General features: G+C 37.9%; 2 protein-coding genes across 2 annotated transcripts; both read left to right on the forward strand.

Annotated features, from left to right (window-relative positions):
• Window positions 1-8,162: 8,162 nt before the first annotated feature.
• On the forward strand, window positions 8,163-10,464 carry dmac2 (distal membrane arm assembly component 2). The gene is made up of 6 exons (XM_077541359.1): window positions 8,163-8,225; window positions 8,429-8,619; window positions 9,202-9,282; window positions 9,557-9,696; window positions 9,803-9,965; window positions 10,072-10,464. The coding sequence occupies exons 1-6, from the start codon at window positions 8,208-8,210 to the stop codon at window positions 10,232-10,234; spliced, it is 756 nt and encodes a 251-aa protein (XP_077397485.1). The 5' UTR covers window positions 8,163-8,207; the 3' UTR covers window positions 10,235-10,464.
• Window positions 10,465-11,170: 706 nt separating this feature from the next.
• On the forward strand, window positions 11,171-17,024 carry sirt2 (sirtuin 2 (silent mating type information regulation 2, homolog) 2 (S. cerevisiae)). Its single transcript, XM_077541975.1, has 16 exons — window positions 11,171-11,354; window positions 11,488-11,534; window positions 11,894-11,942; window positions 12,046-12,156; window positions 12,230-12,271; window positions 12,361-12,467; window positions 12,676-12,732; window positions 12,875-12,943; window positions 13,043-13,172; window positions 13,309-13,368; window positions 14,078-14,133; window positions 14,215-14,291; window positions 14,406-14,457; window positions 14,770-14,837; window positions 15,644-15,710; window positions 16,193-17,024. Exons 1-16 carry the CDS (start codon window positions 11,339-11,341, stop codon window positions 16,298-16,300), a joined length of 1,116 nt encoding a protein of 371 aa, XP_077398101.1. The 5' UTR covers window positions 11,171-11,338; the 3' UTR covers window positions 16,301-17,024.
• The last annotated feature ends 737 nt before the right edge of the window (window positions 17,025-17,761 follow it).

Genomic DNA, 17,761 nt, shown 5'->3' on the forward strand with positions numbered 1-17,761 from the left:
GAAAGGGGTTAGCAAATGTGGCCAATGAGCATCTGAGACCATGTAGGCTGCTGTACATCATTTTGCTGGATGAGTGTAAATACATATTACACAATTGAGATAATTTTTTTTCCCCCAAAAAAGAATTCTCAGAACCACAACATTGAAATCAGTGGCTTGGCTCATTGCCATCAGACTTCCAGTTGTGTGTCTGTGACAGGAGGATGTCAAGGCAGTAATCAGCTTAGCACGTGAAAGAGCAAAGGTTCCCGATTTAGTAGGTGAGCGGGAGGACGGGGCGGGGTTTACAGGAGGAGACGGAAAGATTTGGTAGCTTACGTAACAACTGTCACTGTCTACCGTTGACTGGATTTCTCCAATTTACAGACAGGTTGCTTTTTTTTAATGAATTGTAGAAATTTGACACAGATTTAAGCACTATTAAAAACTTATACTGCGTAAAATCGATTTGACAAATTGATTACCATAAAATGAGAAGAGACCAGCATTGTTTTAATACAGACTCTTTCCATTTCAATGAGCTGCTGACGTTCTACCACTTTGAGCAAGAATGAAAAATTGAAAAATGAATTTTTAAATATCCAAATTACAGTAAAAGTCGAATTCTCTGAGAACTCAGAAACCAATCAATCAATACATTTAGGAAATGAATAATAATTTGAGTTTTAATCAATAAATAAGTGCTTTGCTCTATTGTTCAGATTTCTTCTATACAGATGGACACCACGCCAGGACAGGAATATCCAACCATCCATCCATTTTCTAGACCGCCTATTCCTCACAAGGGTCGCGGGGGGTGCTGGAGCCTATCCCAGCCGGCTCTGGGCAGTCGGCGGGGGACACCCTGAACTGGTTGCCAGCCAATCGCAGAGGACAGGAATATCACCTATGAATACATAATGAGAAAAGGCTAAGAGGGGCGCAATGAAACTATGTTCTCACTGGGGCACCATCAAAAGGCAAAACAAATGCATTAATATTATTTTTAATCATATTCCCCATGTGATATAATAAATCTTTGAGCTCTCCTGTGTTTACTTGTAATGCCTCATTACAATTCAGCATGCTACAAAGTAGAATAAGGCCGAAGTACCAATATCATAATAAATCAATGTTATTCAGGACATTAGGTTGAAAAAGGTGCATTTTGAATGTGCTAAAAATAAAAAATAAAATAAATAAAAATCAATGTGCCCTGCGATTGGCTGGCAACTAGTTGAGGGTGTACCCCGCTTACTGCCCATAGCCAGTTGAGATAGGCTCCAGCACCCTCGTGACCCTTGTGAGGAGTAAGCGGTTCAGAAAATGGATGGATGGATGATCAATGTGGAAATTTTGTTTAAAATAAAAAAAGATGGAAGTTTATAAGACCAGTGAACAAAAAACAATGTAAACACATTACACAGTCAAATGAATTATCAGCCAAATGAAGCCATGCAAGGTGGCGTGAAAGACTGAGAATTGTTCTGCACTATGACTGATGATACCAAGAAGAAAAAGAGAAATGAGAATATGTTCAGTTATTCATGATTTGCAGCTGGGTCGTGCTGCCATTATGAATTTGCTGTCATCTCGCCATTTTCTCCACCTTTTCTATTTTTGGCTTATTGAAAAGCTTGGAAGTATTTTTGCAACGACTCATCTCAGTAGTGCTGACAATGAGGACAAGAGGGTAGATTAGGAAACAAAATGTCGATGGAAATATCGTGACTTAGCTGAATTTTTACATTTGAAATCTGATTTGCATGTGCTTTTACAGAAGTAGGTTGTTAAATATTACTGATATAGGGAAAACAAGGCTTTGGGGGATAAAGTGGAGGGAGAATCAAGAAAAAGAAGACTTACATATGAAGGTTGATGAGGTAAAAATAAGAAGTCATGAGAAATGAAAGGATGTTTTATTAACCAATAATCATCATGAAATACTACAAGAGACATTGGTGAAAGACTCGTGTACAATACTGAAACACTCTGCTCTTTCATGTGTGTCAAGAGGACCATTTCACTAGTGTGCGTAATCCTGAATTATGTCCCTGACGCCGCCTCATATGCAAAAGAGCCTTAAACAGCATATTCCCTTTCTAAATTGTTCTTCAAAGCTAATAATCTCATAATTATTATAAGTGGGCGTGTGAAAATCTGTGTCTGGTGGTCCTGTCGATGATAGGAGGTCTCCCGTGATGGTTCAAGTCAAGCAGAAAAGGTTTGCCTGGGTTTACAACTTGGGTATAATGTATCATAGCTCATGTAACTCTTGCACAGAAAAAAAAAGCCTTTTATTTCTGTTGAATTATTAATCTGATGCTATGTAGCTGACACTTTGGGGGGAAAAAAAACCTCACCAGTCTAATGGGAATCCTCGTACAGTGTGTACAGTGGTTGTTTTTCAGGGGGAAACAAGAGGGTGAGCAATTCTTTACATACGATTTAGTAAATGTAACACATTTAAATTGAACAGAAAAGCTACTAGCTGGAATTGCTGCACTTGAATCCGCTTGGCAGGCCATTCGAAGAGAAAATAAGACTTCTGGTATATGAGGATAAGAATACGAATATTCACACCTTTGATGCTTTATGTCCAACGTGCAATTATGACTGACTTCATCCTGATAAATAACGGTGCTGTTGTGTAATTTTACAGCTTGTGAAAGGAGGAGGGATTGGCCCAAAGTGCTGTTTGTCTCCATGGTAATGAATTCTGCCAATGGAAATTAGTGCAGATGTGTGGAAAAAAAAGAGATAACAAGATGACGTGCTCTATGCAGGCATTCAGTTGAACGTGCTATTCAGAGGTGCTTAAATAATGAGAGAAACGATACGGTCACACACATCACATTTAGAATCCAGCAGGGAGTGCTCGCTTTGCTGGACCGCGGTTGACGGCTTCTTTCTTTGGTGGTGGTCCTTATGCATGCCAGATCCGTCGCACCAGCATCTACTGAAACTCAACAGAAGTACCCTCTCCCTCCCACAGCCCCTTGAATCAGTTGGTGCTGGTGTCTGTGGTTCTCACTTTGCTTTATCTATCCTTCCCTCCTTCCTCTCTTTAGTTTTTCCTCTGGTCACTTGAGATCTTAATTTATTAGAAGTATGAGGTTTCTGGGGTTGGCATAAGACTCTGGTTTTGTAACCACGCAGGAGGGGTCTTGTTGGTGCTGGACTTCACTTTGATGGATTGGATGTACTGGCTTCTATGGATCTCACTCTGCCTTATCGATCCTTCCCTCCTTCCTCTCTTTAGTTTTTCCTCTGGTCTCTTGAGATCTCGCTAAATTTGCTGGAATTTAGAGGCTTCCGGGGTTGGCGTAAGACTTTGATTTTGTAATCATGGGGAAGGCAGGAAGTGTTTGGTCGGTGCTGGATTTCAATTTGATTTACCTTTCTTTTCTCTTTATTTCTTTTTTTTTCTGACCTTTTCTCTGGTCTCCTGACCATTTAAACCTCACGACTCTGGCAAGATTCTGAAGTACCTCGTTAAGGCGAAGGGTAATGGGATATTTATAAGGTTTTAGGTGAATGAATGAGTATAAATTTATACGTATTTGCACGCACGCACACGCACGCACGCAAACGCACGCAAACGCACACACGCAAACGCACGCACGCACGCAAACGCACGCACGCAAACGCACGCACACATACACACAAAAAAACAAAAAACAAAAAAAAAAAAAAGAGCAATGATGACAAGACGTTGAATCGGTAAGACTACCGAATGAACAATTCTGAGCTCTTAAAAAAAAATAAAAAATAAATAAATAAATAAAATAAAATAAAAAATAAAAAAAAAGTTAGTTAGTTAGTTAGTTAGTTAGTTAGTAGTGTGATGATCTTGAGGGGGATCCCAAAGCGCAGAAGCAAATAAGGCTTTACCTCTTTATTTACACAACTTGACTAAACCAAAAACAACGAGAATGCATCGAGAATCACGAGACGCCAAGCCCCCTTGGGCTGTGGAGCTGCACAGAGAAACAGTGGTAACAGAAGCTATAATCCGACAAAAACACACACTTCTCAGTTTGGCTGAAATACACAGTGAATTGATCTCATTGGTTTTGGCTAGACATGTGGGTAAACAGTACTGACATGGAAACATCTGGTTGGCTGCCCAGTAAAGATATTAAAGATATTGACATCACATAGCTCCTAACATCACATAGCATCACATAGCCTAAAACCAGTTGAAACTAGATGCTGGTTACATCAGGTCAAAACAGACACTTGTTACATCAGTACATAACAGACACTCGACCTCACGGTCATGACCCAAACATAACCCTGGCGTGATCCAGTCATGAGTCAAGACCCAAACATTACCCCTGCATGACCCTAGTCATGACAGTTAGTTAGTTAGTTAGTTAGTTAGTTAGTTAGTTAGTTAGTTAGTTAGTTAGTTAGTTAGTTAGTTAGTTAGTTAGTTAGTTAGTTAGTTAGTTAGTTAGTTAGTTAGTTGTCACTGAGAGATTCGCTTGCCTGACTTTGTTGCAGGAAGTGACAGTCAACGTGAGAATGAATGGTTGTCGCATGTTGTCTCATGTCTCATGTTGTTGTGTCATGTGGCTTTTGGTTGGAGATCAGTCCAGTTCCAAGGCAAGCTAAGAGACTGTCTGTCCAGCATATCGTGCATGGGCCTCCTCCCAATGGGGAAACTGAGATCACAACACTGACAAAGCTTTGAAGATGTCTCTGAAATTGTTTCACATTCTTGCTTGATGTACAACTTCAGTTGGTCAAGAGTCTGTCCATCAAACGCGTATTTAGCCCATTTTGGGGGGTGCTTCGTATTTGGCCTGGAGAACAACACATCCAGGAGTTCCAAAAATTTGAAATGTGGACTCATCAGACAACAGCACACTTTTCCACTTCGCGTCAATCCATCTCAATTGAGCTTCTGGGTGTTGTGTTGTATTGTAGATGCATTTTCGACACAAGGACTGGAGTAGATCCGTGTCTAGTGATTCATCATGTAGATTGTGCTCTAGAGTGCTGTTCCAATTTTTACATTGTCATTTCGTGACCCATCCCACTGGTTGTCCTTGTCTCTCAGTATGAAACCAGTTGGCCCAGCTCAGCCCATCCACTAATGGCTCTCTTGTTATCACTTACACAGATTCACAAACTCCACATGACCTTTCGGGAGCAAGCCAAACCAACAACAAAGCAACCCTGACAGCCGCTAACGTTCTTGAGAATGGTGCAGCAGCTTGTGCATGTGTGTCTGAAAGCATAAGAGCTGTGTACTGGACTTATATAGAATCGGTTTAGGCGGCGTGAAAGAAGGGGCGAGACAACCCCGGGCTAATGGCTTCCCCACAGGGCCACCATTTACTCCAAATCACAGAAAAAAGTGGGGAGCCACAGGGGAACAGCAAAAGTTAAGACTAAAGTGTTCCTATTTGCTCCGCGTAGGAGAAAATACTGTATAAAGAAAGTAATAAGGATAGTGACGTTGAAGTATTCTTCTCAGCATAAGCACAAGCAGCTCTCATGTTGTAAGACTGGGATCCATATTTTCCGATAAGTTGAGACCCACTTTTATATAAGCTAAGGACAATAAAGAAAATGCTTTGTTCAAAAAAACATAATGTGCATCAAAGATATTCAATCATTTTTTTTAATTATCTGCCGGAAACCCACTTTTGACTCCCAAACCAACAGTGGTAAATCACTGAGCTAAAATACAAGATGACCATATCCAATTGGGTAGGAGAACAGTATATTGTCACATTTAAGGTAACAAATGTGCTTTAATTTCCAAATTTAGATTAAAGTGGTTATATTATGTGAAATATGAGGAATATGTAACATTACTTTAAACAATGCATTCACACAGCAACCTTCAAAATAAAAGGCTAACCAACTGACTTGCATCCTTAAAATTCATCTTGAGATTGAACTGATATAATCAGCGGTCTGAACCTATAATTTTATGGAATATTTTCAAAACTTTGAGATCAAATTAAAAGGCTAGGCTTATTCTCTCACATGGTTCTGAAATATTTGATTTCCATGACGTTTCTGCCATTATTGGGCTATGGTGACCTGCTTTTCAAGACCCTAATAGTTCACTACCTCAAAAAATGAATACCATTTATCACAGTGCATTGGGTTTCATTACAAGAGATAAAAACAGAATTACGATCTGTATTCCATTGCTGGATCCCCATCCTTGTAAATCCGCAGATGCTCGCTCACACTGGTTAACTTTCATATGCAAATCTGTTCTTGGGCTGCCTACTACAAATCCCCGTCGTCACAGTATGCTACAAATTCAAAGTCAGTATGCTCTTTGCTCACATCCTAACTGATGCAAATCTCAAATTCCAAGGTTGACGACTTGGGAATTGACACTTTTAAATATACAGTACGACACACGTCACCCAATTTGAAGTTGTCGGAACTTGTCTCTCTTTGTATTACTGCAAGGCCATCTGATTTTTCCTTGACAATGTCCAATGTCCACATTGTTTGCGGTTCAATAAAAAAAAATAAAAATCCAGTTAAGAACACAAGAGGGAGTCACAGTTTTTCTGTTGCGAGTTGGTAAGTATGCAAGGGTCAGTTACAGACTGTAATTTGTTCTAATCTAGATTGTCCAGTTCAGTAGCATTCAGCCACGTCACTCAGTATGCAACTGGCCTTTAGACCATTTCAACAACAACTTTTGATTTCAATGGAGAAACATTGTAGAACAAGACATTAAGAAAATAAAAAAATGAGTAGCCATTGATTTGATCCTCACAAATACATACAAAGATAAAAAAAAAAAAGCAAACAGATTCACTGCACAATGGCTGAATGTGTATATCTGTAAGTAAATGAGCTGAACTAATAAAAACAACACCTTACATATTTATTTTATTAACTTTGATAGGGTCTGTTACAGTAATATCACATCATACTGTGTAAGTGTCATAATTATTATAGCAAATGACATCCAGTCTCAACCCAGCCACTTCACTGAATATTCACTGGGCTGGATCCAGCTGGTTTGGCCAGACCACATTAATTGACATTTTAAAACAAATATGTAGGGTAAATATGGATATTGCTGTGAAGAAAATCTTACTGTCCAGTGTCCACTTTGAAAGAACTAAATTAATCAATTGGCAGCTTTTTGAAAATTGACTTCATTCCCAGTCCCATGCTGTTCAAGAGTACTATACAGTATATGGGACACTATACATTCTTTATGGATCTATGCTTTCGAGCAGAACATCATACGAGTACTACATGTTTCCTTTGAAATATCCATTAAGGTCTGGTCAAATGTTGATGCGTAAAGTCAAAGGTGCAGTTTAAAATCATGTATAGAGTTATCATCCAAAAATGCAAAATCATTATAGCAAAATCAGTATGATGAATTCCAAAGGGAAAGACTTTGTTATAACAACGTCATTGTTCTAGGCACTTTATAACCGATTGACTGGGGCAATCAGTGAAGTCTCAGAGCTGCATACAGAATATATATGTATATTTAAAATTATTTTCAAGTACATCACATTATAATCATCCATGGACCATCCATTGAGTTTCTGAATCGCTTATCCTCACTTGGGTCTGGCGTGTGGAATCGATCCCAGCTGACTTTGGGCAAGATGGTGGGGTACACCTTAAACTTGTTACCAATCAATCACAGGGCACAGGGCACATAGAAAAACAACCATTTCATTAGGAAGATCTCTGTATCACACTGTTACACCTATTCACTCTTTCAGTAGTCCCTAATTGGGACTTCTTTGTAGTGGACTATGTCATTCATTCTCCGATCAAATGAATTTTATTTATTCTTTTGAATACAACCAATGTGCACTGTTAATTATACATCATTGCAACCACGTAATTACAACCTCCCATACACCTTCAGTAATAAATACTGAACAAATAAATAATACTGTAAAACATATTACTTTAAGCTGTGTGTATTAAAATAATACAAAGAACTTATTGCTGTTGTGATGTGTCACACAGAGATATTTTGTCTTGAGCTGAAAATCAAACAATAACCCAGAAACAGAATTGTTTTTCTTCATCTGCACAATGCATCATTGTAAAGATTTGTTTGAGGCTGACAACTGGAACAGAGGCGGCTATAACAAGTCAGACCTAAATGCGAGCTTGTAGCGACACCCTGTGGGCAAAAGATTACTTTCCTCATACGCGGAAGACATTTTTGATCCTCGTGATTTTCTGTAGAAGCACATATCATGTCTGCCCCCTTGGTGGTAAGTTACCCTTCACATTTGGACTTTTATTACTTGAGTAAACAAAATACTTAACAAACATTTACTTGCATGTTTAGTGAAAGTAATTTAACGCTTGTACCACCTTCATGTTGACTGTGTTCTTCTGTTAGCTAATTTCTGTATACATAGACGGTTCGTCTGCAAAATCGTTAATTGTGTTTTTTGGTCCCTCTGTTCACTAGTCTCTACTCGGGTGCTGTCAGCGGTCAACTCGACTCCTAGTTGCTAGGCGACCATGGAGCTCAAGCTCCCTGAGCTTGCCTCTCCTGCGCGAGAGGCTGCTCCTCTTCCTCGACCGGCGTTTCTATGACGTCGAGATGCTCCTTAGCTTGAAGTCTCGGATGAAAAGGACAGAGCTAAAGACGATGAACGGGTAAGAAATGTTCATAAACCTGTAGGCAGCAGGCTACACTATAACCTTCACAGGTGAACTTACCTGACCTCGAAAGTTTTGAATGCACATATGCAAGTGTTCAGTGTTTCAGTACTTTTGCGAAATTTACTGTACTCAAACAAGGAGTCTTATGTAGAGAACCGTGTGCAGTGCATTAAAAAAAAAAAAAAAAAAGTGCCATTTTGAATTGCAAAATGCGTGTAAAGCAGAAAATGTAGAGACTTGAGAAGAGGTTTTGCGCTCTGTGTTTCAGTTTAAGTAATTGTGCTATGCATGTCATTTTAGTGTTTTAGCAATTGGAAAAAAAAACTGTAATTGGTTGCCACAAAGGGACTGAAAGGTATACAACTGACATCCTTGGAAATTTTTAAGGATCAAACAGTCGTTGTAAATTTTCAGCTCCTCGTTAGAAAATAGCATGCTACCCGAAATGTACGGAAACATGGAACAGTTGGACGTGTGTATTAAAAACCTTCGAGAAGGTCACTTGTTAAGGTTCATCCTGAAATGTTATTAAAAAGGTAATGTTTTCATCATCATGAATCTGTGTGTCTGTCACAGTCACTACAGTTACACAAAGGAAATTTATGGGGCTGATATTGCATCAGCTTACTACGTCTTATGTTTAAAGGGAGGATTTCGGTAAGTGCCATTTTCTTGCTTGTAAAAACATGTTTTTTTTGTTTGTTTGTTTTTTTTCTTTCTCCATGTGCGAAAAGGAGTGCGAGAGAAATATCACTTCTTATAGAGAATATGAAATGATTGGCTGCCTCTTCCTTCAAAAGACAAGCTGAGGTCCATCCTGTGGGTTTCATTGATATGGGCTATATTGTTGGTTCCCTTTCATTAAATGGATGGATGGATGGATCATTTTGAAATGTTCAAGCCTCTTTACATGTCTGTTGTGTGTCTTCAGATTTGTTGGCCATTCAGAATGGTTCCGTGCAGACCAGAACGGCAGTTTCAATTGGGACTTCTTGAATTACAAAGACACGCCTCTTGAGGAAGTAGACATGAGCAATACAGTCATCACCTATATTGGACTGTCTAACTTGGGTACTAATAGATCTTTCCCCTAGTTCAGTTTTTTGCTTTCTTGTACTTATGTACTGCTATGTCAATTGCCTTGATCTGCATCAGTATGTTTGGTACTCTCTTTCAGAAGGACAAAAATCTTTGCAGACTCTGTGCTTACGAGGATGCTCAGAGGTGGATGACTGGTTCTTGGCTAAGCTGCATGTGTTCCAGAACTCTCTGAAGGAGCTGGACATCTCTCATTGCCCAAACATCACCACAGGCGGACTGGTCGCCCTGAGGAATCTCAAGTAATTCACACTCATTAGGGAGACGTTCAGCTAATTTACTTCTGCGTTAATTATCATTTCTATTGTGTCACATGTTCCTTTTTTTGGTGCCACCTTTGTGCTGCAGGGGACTGCGGCGTCTGGACGTGTCATCCCTTCCAGGGATTTCGACACCTGGCTTGGTGATCATCCTGCTAGAGGAGATGTTACCGCATTGTGAAGTCATTGCGTCTGGTTACGATCACAGTTTAAAGCCAGAAGGAGTTGAGGAAGTGGGCAGTCAAGGGTAGGAGAAAAAAATATTGGAAAGAAAAACATCCAATATGAATAAATATTAAACACAAGTACCATGAACCAACTTTGTTAGATTCTATCCGCATTAGATTATTCGGGTTGGATCTACAATATGTATTGTCTTCACCATTGTAAAGAAGTAGGATTTTGTCTGTTGAAAATCAAGGTATCTGTTGTTAACTGTGTATATATAGTTATGTTTTCAATAAAGCCTGATATGATCTGACTTGATTAATGATCTTTTTAAATGCATTACCTTAGTAATCTGTGAGTCTGTAGGTTATGAGGACAAATCAGGTCAGATGTACAGTGGCAGGCTACATCATTAGGTACTTGTGTGCAATCCAACCACCACAATAAATATGTGTATTTTTTTTATTTATCTACCTTTTCATCATTTTCATTTAATATTTCATACAAATGCATTTAGTCGTGTCGAAGTGACTGGGCTCCACATTACAGTTGTGCCACAGAATAATTAGGCCATTCAATGTCTTGTTCAAGAAAAAGAATAAACATGGCTTTGTTTGTTTGTGTTGGGGTGAGGGTGGGGGAGTGCCAATGTATTAATAAATATACTATCAGACAAAACTGAGCAATACAAGCAGCAATTCTTGTAATCGATCCAAGTACTTGTATCTAAGGTGTACCTAATGTTTCAGCATATAAATTAATAAATGAACCCTGAACCCGTAATCTATTTTGTGACTTGCTCCATTGAATCTGAAAAGAGGAAGTGAAGACGATTGTGGCTAAGAAAACATGAGTTTGGTAAATATATCACAACAGCTTTGTAACATGCAGTATCGAAATTAAATTATCGCTGGGTATTTGAGTACATATTTATGTGTACATGGTATATTTATCGTGTTATATAGGATTATAGAGCCAAGTCAGCCAACAGCTGATGTAGGAACAAACAGTGCTTGCGGTGACATCCAAAGAAACACGGACGATATATTTTGACGGACAACAACATAGGCTAGCTGATGGCTGAGTGCCGCAGTTGAAACCTGTCACTACTGTGTGAAAGCCGTTTTGGGGTTTAAACCGGTTGTAATTGAAACCCTTGTGCTTGAAAGGGTTCCACAAGCGAATAAATGTCCGAGGCATCAGGTAGGATAACTGTGATTTCAACATTATATACCAGGCGTTCTTTCGTCCCTCCAGCTAACCATAACATAGCGTTAAACTTGGCGAAATATCATTCCAAACAAGTTCCATTTTAATGTTTGTTTTGCATTTTTAGAACCTCCCAACAAAAAAGAAGAGGAGGAAACCACATCTGAACCAGAGGTAAATACATATAATACATTACTAAATTAAAACAGATGATTAATCTATGTTGACAGCTGTCAGTAGCCGACACGGCTAACTCTTGTCGGCACAGATTATGAAAACAAGGCGTTTTATTTTGAACAACAGGAAAGATGGAGAGTTAATAATATTTCAATGCAAAATATATAATATCTACAAATTCAGAACGTGTAACTATTTCATACTGATGGTTTGACGTGTGATAGGGCGATAAGGCTCGGACAACAAGAAACACGTCCCGTTAGTGTGTTTCTGCGATCATCCCGTAATAATATTTTACGGAGTAGATTTTCTCCAGATGTATTTACTGGTAAAATATCGAGTGTTTTTTCTGATAGGAGCAATCTGACAACAGCAGTGACGAAGAAGCAGCTGGAAACTCTGAGAGTATGTCATTAACATCTCTCGCTCTTTTTTATTTTTTTATTATTATTTTTTAAAACTAGTTATTAAGTGTCATTTAAAATTTAATGATCTCTTATCCTGCCAGTGGACTTCCTGCGAAACTTGTTCTCCCGTACTCTGGGCATCGGCACCCCAGAAAAGGTTTTGGATGACTTGACTTTGGAAGGAGTGGCCAAATACATTATGAGTGGCAAATGTGAGTCTCCATTTTTGCTCTTTTACCTCACTTGACCTTTATGAATAGGCTTATTGAGAGGTGCTTCTTTCAGGTAAAAACATCATCTGTATGGCTGGAGCTGGTATATCCACATGTGAGTATCTCACAGAAAGAAAATGTAAATGTAAAAAAAAAAAGTACTTTAACTGGAAGCCACTATTTTATATCTGTACAACAAAACAGCTGCTGGGATTCCCGATTTTCGCTCACCCACTACTGGGCTATATGCAAACATGCAGAAATATAACCTGCCCTACCCGGAAGCCATCTTCCAAATAGATTATTTCAAGGTCAGTATATGTAATATATATTTTTTTATATTACAAAGAAGAACATGAATAAAACAACATGACAACTTTACATAAATTCAAAAAGCTAGAATAATATAATCTGTCCATTTTAACCATATTTTCCTCTCACTCAATTTTAATAGTGCTGTCTGTCTAGGCGCAACATTTTCTCGGTTTTCACTGACCCAGTTTTCTTTTTCTGTTCTAGAAACATCCAGAGCCCTTCTTTGCCTTGGCCAAGGAGCTTTATCCAGGACAGTTCAAGGTATAGCATACTGTATATTGCTACCAAGTAGGTCACAATAAATGCTGATTATTATTTTTTTATTTAACATAATATATTCTATCAACAATGGAATTGATTTTTGTGGACTTTATTATTCTCCTTCATTTGACTTTTGTTGTAGCCGACTGTGTGTCACTACTTCATGAAGCTGCTGAAGGACAAAGGCCTCCTGAAACGCTGCTACACACAGGCAGGAAAAGAAACTTACAACAAACTAACCCCCCCCCCCCCCCCCCCCCCCCCCCCCCCCCTCCTTTGTTTGCTAATTGATGTGTTGGTGATCATTTAGAATATTGACACCCTGGAGCGAGTAGCGGGGCTTGAGAGCGGGGATCTTATTGAAGCCCATGGAACCTTCTTCACATCCCACTGCGTCAAATTCACTTGCCGCAAAGAGTACAACTTGGACTGGATGAAAGGTGTCTTTTTCTACCTTTTAATAATTGTGATAATTTATCTTTATATAGAGCCTTTCAAGAAACTAAGTGCACTAAATGTGTTACTTGTGTTGGCCTTTAATTTTTTGGGACTAAAAACGCTTACTTTTGTTTGTAGAAAAAATATTTTCTGATGATATCCCCAAATGTGAAAAATGCAGCAGTCTGGTCAAACCAGGTCAGTTTTTTTTACTTTCTCTTCTTTAGTTTACTTTTTTTTTTATGTAGTACTGTTCTGTTCTCCATGATACTTTTGACAGATGTATGAATTTACATGTCACTTTTCTACTCTGGCCATACGCTATGGCAGCGATGGACAACTAACCTAAATACAGGAGGGGGACACAATTTTTCATCAGTGCTACTAATAAGATGTATGACAAAAATAGTATTTTAGATATGGACAAAATATGTGCTGTTAATACTATATCACTTTTTTGATAATACATTTTTTAAGCGTACATATTCACAGACTTGCATATTTGCTGTTTTTTTTTTTCTTTTGTTTTTTTTTTTCAATATTTTCTCATATTTTGGATTTTTCCTATTTTTCCCAGATTCTTTGTTCATTATTTTCCCCACTTTATGTGGGGAAAAAATATATTGATCGATTATCAGTGTTTCTTTTTAAAAAAAAATATATATATATATATATATAATTATTTGGATTTGTTAAAAAATGTAAAAAAATAAATAAAAATAAAAATAATCAGAATAATAATAATAATAAAATCAATAGGGTTTTTTGGCAATCAATGTACCGCTCAGAATATGATTGTGGGCCATTATTATTATATTCATATTTAATACTGTACAGATTGAAAGACACGGTAACATTATAAGGTTTATTTTCCACTCATGGCTTTTATCTTTTCTTCATACCAAAGATATTGTCTTCTTTGGCGAGAGCCTACCGGTACGGTTTTTCACATCAATGAAGATGGTGAGCTGCCAAGTACATGTAGATGTTTGGAAATGGTGTCTTGCAAATATGTCTCTATTCATTTCCTTTTTGTACATCCAGGATTTCCCACGCTGTGATCTTCTCATCATCATGGGGACATCTCTGCAGGTTCAGCCTTTTGCAAGTCTGGTTAGCAGGTACTAGATTTTTTCCTTAAACGCAGACTGTACAAGTTTACAGCAACTTTGAAACTTTTTTTTTTTTTAATCCCTTTTGCCAATCTTCATTGCTTTGTTGTTTGCTCTACTTAGGGTTTCAAAAAGCTGTCCAAGGTTGCTCATCAACATGGAAAAAACAGGCCAGGTGAGCTTCTGGGTTTGTCAAAGGGGTCCTGGTTTACTTACGTTCCTACAGTGACAAGTTTCACAACCTGTGTGGTAGTCTATCACTAACTATGCAGTAGTGAAGTAATTGTTACAGTAAATATTTGTGTAAAGCACTTTTAGGCTGTTATTATAAAACAGTAAAATGAAAAACAGTGGCGTTAAGTAACGGTGTGTCTATAATGTTGTAGACCGACGACTCCATGTACAGTATTCGGTATCTAATGTTTTTCTTTTAATTTGAATTGTGTGTCTGCTTTTCTATGAGCAAAATATTTGTGTTTGTGTGCAGGCTGATCCTATGTTAGGTCTGCTGGGCTTTGGAGGAGGAATGGATTTTGACTCGGACAAGGCTTACAGGTAATGTGAATGGTTCACCTTACAATCAGCTCTCAGAAGGCTGACAAATTCGGAGAATATATACCTGTCCAAACATGCAGAATTGGATTGTAGTTTAGGTTTATCTATTTATCGACTTTTGTTGGTTTCTTTGTTTGTTTGTGTCATCTGTATGTGTTACACAAATATTATAGGAACTTTTGTGGAATATAATTAGTCAATCATAAGAAATTCTAGAGTGAAAATTCCAAACATGTGGACAGGAAAGTAACAGGAAACAGATGTGAAAACATGGCCACCTTGGTTGAGGTAATGATTTGGTTTTTAACATGTATGTTGTATTGTATACCAGCAGAGGGCGTCAAAGACGAAGATTGAATGAGCTCTGTATAATACAGTTTCTGCAGAACACATCTAACACAAGAGAACAAAAAAATGCCGGATTTTCATCATTTAACACTCATTTCAAAAATACAAAACAGAAAAATGGGCCACAGGGCTGAATTTGATTTTAAAGTTGAATTGTTATTGCTTCATGCATTGCATCTGACACCGAAGACGTGTTTTTGCAGCAGTCAGAAAGACTTTGGGATCGGATTCCTCCTTCTCAGTCATATACATTGTATATGAATAGACACCACATTGAGCTCTGAATCCATACATCAACCCTTGCCAGCATGCAAACACATTTTAATCACTTAGCAACTGTTTTGCACTCAAAGGCAGATCTCATGATATCGACTGAACAAGGACTTGTCATTATATTTGACAAATGTCATTTTGTGAATAGAATAGATGATATGTTGAACATTTTTCTCCCTCTTCAGAGATGTTGCTCATATCAGTACATGTGATGATGGCTGCATGGCACTAGCTGACCTGCTGGGATGGAAGGCAAGTCACTATCTACTGTAATATCAATTTGTGTACCTTCCCGTTCGTCTGTTATTTGTGTTCATTTCTTTTTGTGTTACATTGAACTTTTTTCTGTAACATACGAACTGGTGAAGTTAGGCAAACATGACTCTATCTAGCTTCTCTGATGTCACTCACTAGGCCACACCCCTTTAAGGCACATATCCACCACACGAATAGTACAGTATGAACAGCAATTACACTTTGTAAAACCAGTTTTGTTTTTGTTACATTATATTATGTTTTGCCAGTGCTAATTTAATTCAAAGTAAAACACAGCACATTTTGAGGGTAATGGATTCATTGCAACAAGGAACATTGATTTAATATTCAAGTGTAAGATGTAAGAACTAATGCCAAAACACCTTCACAGTGCTGCTCTCACTCCACCACAATTTTTGGCTTTGTGTTTCAGTGATGTTAGCATTAGCCACCAAAATCAAATTGTCTCTTGTCTATAGGCGGAGTTGGAAGAATTAGTGAATCGGGAGCATGCCAGGATCGACAGTCAGGACAAGGAGGCAAAGTCAAGTGAGAGCAAAGGTGCAGGCGCTTCATCAGTGGAATAAGGAGGAGTGTAGTCTTTTGGAATGCTTGCGGTATTGGAGGTTGTCCATGAAGGTAGATTATGAGCTGTGGATTATGGTATTTGTTGTTTACTGCTGAAGCTTTCAGAGCAGAGTAACATGCTCCCAGAAATCCTTTCATATGTCATGCTTTTGTAAATATGTTTTTTTTTTTCTTCTGCACTTTAATGAAGGTAACTTGCTTTTTTGTTTTTTTATGAATGATGTTGTGTTGTCATATCACGTGACTATATAACGTAGGATGCATGGGTTGTTTTTACTGCAATAAACAGTGAGATTTTCAACTGCTTTTAACTATTTATGTTGGCAGAGTTTAGACAGTGGCAAGCTGGCAAAATGTTCTCCAGATCATTTGATATTTGTTTCTTTATCAAATTATAACCACCTAACATCACTTCTCTTGGTATGCTCCAAAATAATTATTCCATGAACTAACAATGTCTTTTGTAAGTAAACGAGGTGGATTGTTAATATACGAGTGCAATATTATGACGAGGTGAAAGTGTATTAAAATGTCTATTTTGAAATAACATCTATATTCATTGCTCGGATTTGCATAAAATAACACTAATCACGACTGGCAAAGAGATGCATTAACACAAAATGGGATCACTGTAAATCTGAATGGCAACATCATCTATTGAGTAAACAATATTAACGTGGAAAAAAAATAACGTCTGGCAATAAATTTTATCTTTGTAAACTCCTAATGTTTCTTCTCTCATTGAAATGTTGGTAAAACTATCGATTTGGTTCCTTTCATGGCCTCCAAGCTTGAGCTTGCCAAGATAGATAGATAGATAGATAAAAACAATCAAATCTGGTGATTTTTTTATTTTATTTTTTATTTTTATTTTTTTTAATTGGGGGAAAAAAAAATATTGATTCTCAAACTGGTTCACCATTCGTATCCCGTGGCGGAAAACCCTAACCCCAAACCTTCATCGCACCAAAACAATTTGGCAAGTTCTAGTCTGTGGAAAACATTTAGGGAAGGCCATTTCTGTTGACATGACAGTTAGTCTTGTGCAAAAAGAGGCAGCAGTATCGCTGAAACCAGCTCATATTTTCTTCAACCTTCACTTCCGCTAGGTATATTTAATTGCCAGGTGTCCCAGAACTTTTGCATGTCATGTATATCTCATGTATTAGTTTTTGCACTTGTAACTTTAAAAGGCTCAATATTTTTTAAGTAAAGGAGAAATAACTAACATTGTACAGATTATTACTTGAGCTTCATTGTATTTTAATTCATTGATGGTTGATAATGATAAATTATTAAAAAATAAATAAATAAAACACAAGCACACAATGCTGCTGCCTTGAAAGGAAGCCCACGTAATGTCACACGTTTCTCTTTGACCAACTTTCAGTAAAAACTTTTTTTCCTGTTATGCACAAACTTCTAATGCAGGGCTAACCACATGTAGACAGACCACAACT

This window comes from Festucalex cinctus, chromosome 13, assembly GCF_051991245.1.
Source record: "Festucalex cinctus isolate MCC-2025b chromosome 13, RoL_Fcin_1.0, whole genome shotgun sequence".
Taxonomy (NCBI): Eukaryota; Metazoa; Chordata; class Actinopteri; order Syngnathiformes; family Syngnathidae; genus Festucalex; species Festucalex cinctus.